Below are 6,082 nucleotides of genomic sequence, written 5' to 3' on the forward strand. Positions count from 1 at the left end.
CTTGCGCCATGTTGGCTTGAAATCAATGGGTTTTTAAGAAAAGGGATTATAGTTCTTTTGTAAAGAATCATATATGATATGAATCAACGGAATCAATACCGTACTAGGAGCTATTTGGGTTTAGTTAGGAAATGAAATATTTCAGTATCGGTTGATATCAGTGTACCATTTTCGGGATCATCACTAATTTGATATATTTTTATATATAAAAAAAATTATATGTTCAATAGTAATATATATATATATATATATATATATATATATATATATATATATATATATATATATATATATATACTTTCTTTAAAATATTTAAAATAATAAATTTATGTCTCATTTAATATGTTAACCCCTAATTGAAATATTAGTTAATTAAAATAATATGCAGTCTACTTAGATGATGATGATGCAATTCAGCAAAAAAAGAAAAAAAAAAAGAAGAAAAAGAAGAAGAAGATGATGATGTAGATTTGATAGTCACTAGCAGATCACATGTATATATATATAAAATTTATTAAGTTTCCCACTATATTTTTTTGAAACTTGAGTTCTAAAAAAAAAAAAAAGAAGAAGAAGAGAGAGTAGCTCTTTGGAAATTGTAACTTTAAAATGTTAATTCTTAGTTCACGTAGGTGGATGTCAGGGTACACCACCACACGAAACAAATGTACTTTTCTTTTTATAAAAACAAAAATAAGTCTCAATATGCATTTAAAAGAAGCACAAGAGTCGGAGAGAAGTGCAAGAAGAAGATGAAGAGGAAGAGCAGACAAGGACGACAGAAAAATGGGACTAGTGTAAGAAAATCAGTGGTGATGACGATATGTGAGTTATTTTTATTTCTGTTTATATATTTTATTTATTTGTTTGAATTTTAGTTACCGGCTCAATTTTATTTTTTGATTGAAATCCGGTATATAATGTGGTATGGCCGAAACAAGTCTGGTACGACCGGTGTTTGAATCGGCACGAAACACTAGTATTCTTGTACCAGTGTACTTGCTAGAATGGTAAATAATAGTCATTCCGGCTGGTATGGTACAAAATTGAATTTTTTGATATTAATCATTTTTGGAATTTTAGATACTACAAATTTATTGTCATTTTTCTATCTTTTTATTTATTTTTTTGTAGACAAATTATTAGCACACTCGGTGAGATTCTAAGCCATAACCATCTGATTGCAAGAAACAAATTCGCGTTATTTAATTTAAAAAATGGAGTACAAACACCATATGAATTTTTTTTTTTTTTTTAAAGACGAAATTGAGAATTGACACAAAGTGTTTTTATGGAAACTGTTATAGACCTATGAACCAGGCCCAGCACAACCTATATCAGAGTCGGATATTTAATTCAATGGGCTTGTCTAAACCCAGCCACACAGTCCATCACTATCAGGATCATCATGTCCTTTTAAATCCAGTTAACGTTGAAACAATGGTCCAGCTCAAAGAAACTTGAACTCTGAGTTTATTGCATTGGATTGGGTCATCCCTCACAACTACCCAATCAATATAGTCTTCTAGTTAGGTCGCCTTTAACAACTTGGGTTCCAACTGTATTATTTTACCCACTGAGACTTGAGGCTTCAAAGAATAGTCATGGCCCATAGGTTTCATGAATTAGAACTCAGAGGCTTGCCAAGGCTCTTGTAGTTAAATTGTTATCTCCCCAAGCACTCATTGAGTGCTTGCTTGGGGTTTAGAGAGAAAATGTCAAACTGTGGTATTAGTAGCAAATTATAATTATCTCAAAAAAAAAAAAAACAAACAACACAGAAGCTCAAATGATCAAAGAAGTCAATTTTGTGTAAAAATATAGGAATTTATTGTGAAAAGAAATACAAATATCAATTATGTGTCATATTCCGCATAGTAGAAAGGTGTGGATCATAAGCCAAATCTGATATGTGTGAAGAATTAGGGAATAAAAAATAAAAGTCCATGTCTTGTAAATGGAGCTCTTGATTTGGACTTATGACATGACATGTTTTAGTCCAATATTGTGTGGTCATAAAATAAAAACTCAAAACCAAGAAGCATCCGTCATCACCATGGCATCACAACCGCCACATAATTATGCATACAAAGCATACATCCAGCCGACATTTCATATTGTATTTTGTTAAATAAAATAGAGACTCACAACAGTATTAGTTTTGCTGATTTGGATGATCATTCTTTAGCGGCTAATGAACAGGATCTGAAATCTCTCCTCCTTGCAATAGAAGTCTTTGACTTCCACAGTTTCCATCACTTAGGAAACGTCCGAGAAAGTTGTTCCTATTAAATAATAGTACTTAAGCGATTAGCTCAGGACGAAAACAAAGATATAAAATGAATTGCAATGAAAAAAAAAAAAAATTGGGTTCGAATTGATTTTTAGATAAAGTTGAAATTTCCCCTTTTCTTTGTATTCTTATCAAAGCAGTTTCGAGTTAGTCCAAAAGTTCCAACCCCTAGACGAAGTTCCTAATCTTCCTATAAAAAATAATGCTACATCCTTGGTCATTTCTAAAATAATAATCGTTTTCATTATATTAGTCCAATTTCTAATAATAATACAAAAACGTTCGTGTTTGGACTAATGACATGTTTTAGTCCAATTTCTACAACGTTGTGTGGTCATACAATAAAAACAAAAACCAAGAAGCGTCCATCTTGAACCACAGCCGCCGCATAATCATGCATACAAAGTATAAGCCGAACCGACATTTCATATTACATTTTGTTATTATTATTATTATTGGGTTCGAATTGATTTTTAGATAAAGTTGGAATTCCCCCTTATCTTTGTATTCTTATCAAAGCATATTCGAGTTAGTTCAAAAGTTGCGGCCTAAAGTCATTTCTATAATAATAATCGCTTCCATTATATTAGATCCCATAGACCATAGTAGAGAGAGTCAAAGGGGCACAGACCATTGACACAGAACTAGTAATATGTCACAAGAATCAGCCTCTCCTCGGTTTACGTGTGTGGATGATTTTCACTCAGCAGTTTTTGATGAGAATGAAGCTTGGAATTGTTCCGATTTAACGGATGAAAAGTTTGCAGAAGAGTTGCAGGTCCAAGAGGCTCTTATGGGCTGTGTGATCGATTCCCAATTGGTCAACATGGAAGCCTCATCCTCATTGCAGTTACCATCATCACCAACAATACAAGCAATTCTTCCAACCCCAGAAGCAGAGCCTACAAAAGAAGCTGGAGAATCATCACATAGCTTCTGTGAGATTTGTGTGGAAAGGAAAGATAGTGACGAAATGTTCAAAATTGAGAGCTGTGTTCACTCATTTTGTTCTGATTGCATTAGCAAACATGTTGCCACAAAGATCGAAGAGAGCATAACCAGGGTTTGTTGCCCTGGATTGGACTGCAATGGCGTCATAGAACTCGATGCTTGTAGGGCAGTGCTTCCGAAAGACGTGTTTGAAAGGTGGGCCGAGGGGCTATGTGCAGCGCTGTTTGGTTCCCAGAGCTTTCACTGTCCATTCAAGGATTGTTCAGCAATGTTACTGAATGATAATGAAGAAGGAGAAGCTATTAGGGAGTCAGAGTGTCCATACTGCCATAGATTGTTCTGTGCACAGTGTTCTGTGCCGTGGCATTTAGGGGTGGATTGTGAAGAGTTTCAGAGACTGGATGGGGATGAGAAAGAGAGGGATGATCTCATTTTCAGGGAGCTTGCTGAGGAGAAGAAATGGAGGACGTGTCCCCATTGCAAATATTATGTGGAAAGGACTGAAGGTTGTTTACATATGACTTGCAGGTCAGTTTTGCTTGTCACTGTCATGTAATTTTGGATTTGAAATCTATGAGATCTATTATAAGATTATTATTCTTTACTATCGAGATAAAATACCAATCAGTTTCTTTTTGACATTGATGAGATTCAAAACTAATTTTATTTGATAACTAGAGATTTTTACTAAATTACTAGTTGAACAAATTGAAACCAATATTGTTATGTAATTGGTACTTAGTTATATCAAGTATTTGCTTAGATTACCATATGTAAATATCATAATTACCTGTGTAGGAAAAAAAACTAAAAAAGTATTATTATAATTTTTTTTTTTTTTGTGTGGATAATATGAGTGTTTAGAGTTCTTGAGAACTTGATTGTTTTCTATAGCATGTAATTCCCATATTTTTAAGTCGATTGTGTAATAAGATCTAAAACTATACACTGCTAACCCTACATGAACTCTTTTCCCTCTAGATCCCAAGCATTTTGTGCATGAAGTGATACCAATCAATTATAGCCCACTTAGAGCATTCACATCAATCTTTATACAATTTTTGCTAAATTGACACCAAAAAAAAAAAAATCTACTTTTGCTATTTTAACAAATAGGTTTTTGCAAAAAAAACTTTATTAGTATTAAATGGATTAGAAATGGTTTCAAATAGGATTAGAATATAATGGGTTAGATATAAATTTAGATGGGTTTAAAATAGTTTAGAAGTATCACACATTAAAAAATTTAACATAGAAGTATAATATATTCTTAAATGAGTGTTTTTATATTTCTTTAAGCTTAGATTCATGAATCTATATACTTAAAGACACTTAGCAAGAAAGTAGAGATGGAATGACACTTAAAACAAGTGAGGCCCATGTAAAATAAAAAACAACTTGAGATCAAATTAGTGGGCAATTAGAGGGACACTTGGTGTAAAATTGCAATGCAATTAGAATTGTATTTGATTCTTGATTAAACTTTATCTTAGCTTGGACTTTAATATAATATATATGATGATTTGGATTATAATTGAATTTTCTCTAACTTTAATCCAATATATATGATTTTCGAAATTTTATGTATTAAATTTGTTAGAAATGAAATGTTCTTGTAGCAACGAAGAGTACTGTTCCATTCTTCATAGAATTGTATCTTTGCGAGGAAGCCAACGAAGCCTAAAAGTCATACAAAGGGTTCTAAGAAAACATTATAGATTCTAAATTTAGGTATCTTCTCTAGTTAGGATTAGTGCAGCAAAGACAATCACAAGCTAAAAATGTAAATCAAACCAGTGATTAGAGAGCTAAGCCAACATGCATTCCACCAAACTCTTTATGATTTTAATTTTATATATAGAATTAGATATATGATTGAGTTTTTAATGATTAATTTATATTGGATTTCTTGTCTTTTATATTAACTAATTCACTTGGCATAAAAAAATAAAAAACTTAGAAGGGACACGTGATGAAAAATTATATTCTAAATTTCTAATTGAAATCTAATTTAGATTTTAATTAAACTTTCTCTCTACTTCAACTTAATATAATATATTTGATTAGTTAGATTTGAGAGTCCAAAATAGGAGTTCCCATGGGTTTTAGATGATGTAATATATTGTTTATTTGGTTGCAGGTGTGCGTTCCAGTTTTGCTATGGATGTGGAGCTCAGTGGACTATTGATCATGGTGGTTGCCAGAGAGATTAAGAGCTCATTTGATAATGTTGTTCTAGTAACGTTGTTTAATTTTTTTTAAAAATATGTGTGGGTGAAAAAATGTTGTAAAAAAATGTTGTAAAAATTATGTGTTATGTTGTTTAAACAATAAAAACTGTTATTTAAATAGCTTTACCAAATACCCCTAAATGAGTAGAATAAATCGTTAGGAAGATGTTATCATAAACATTGTACTATTAGTATGGATATATTACCTCATCCTTTTGCTCTTAATATTGATAAAAATGTTAGAATTAGAGGGCCATGTCTCAAGATTTTTATATTTTGCATGGCGTTATATATGGTTTGTATATGTATCTACTGAGCGGTGGAATCATCAATGTTTCAGTGTGCACAAGTATTTGCAGTCATGCCCCCTTGGGTTTAAGATGGTGGGTTCATTGGTTTAAGTCATGACTAATAAATATGAAAGTTTGAAGCTCAACTAACCATACTATTAATTTATGGTGTTTTAAGAATGGACAAATAATGGAATATTCTAGCCAATGATTAAGCCACCACGTACGTATGAATTATTGATGATTTAACATGCACTATATATTGGAGTAGTTGGTATTCTAGATTTTAGAACTTTTTTATTTTATTATTATTAATC

General features: G+C 31.7%; 1 protein-coding gene across 1 annotated transcript; it reads left to right on the forward strand.

The window, feature by feature from the left end:
- The first annotated feature begins 2,858 nt into the window (after positions 1 to 2,858).
- Positions 2,859 to 5,700, forward strand: LOC142633673 (E3 ubiquitin-protein ligase RSL1-like). The gene is made up of 3 exons (XM_075807912.1): positions 2,859 to 3,192; positions 3,223 to 3,772; positions 5,385 to 5,700. The coding sequence occupies exons 1-3, from the start codon at positions 2,946 to 2,948 to the stop codon at positions 5,455 to 5,457; spliced, it is 870 nt and encodes a 289-aa protein (XP_075664027.1). The 5' UTR covers positions 2,859 to 2,945; the 3' UTR covers positions 5,458 to 5,700.
- Positions 5,701 to 6,082: the final 382 nt, after the last annotated feature.

Source organism: Castanea sativa, chromosome 5 (assembly GCF_040712315.1).
Source record: "Castanea sativa cultivar Marrone di Chiusa Pesio chromosome 5, ASM4071231v1".
NCBI classification, from domain to species: domain Eukaryota; kingdom Viridiplantae; phylum Streptophyta; class Magnoliopsida; order Fagales; family Fagaceae; genus Castanea; species Castanea sativa.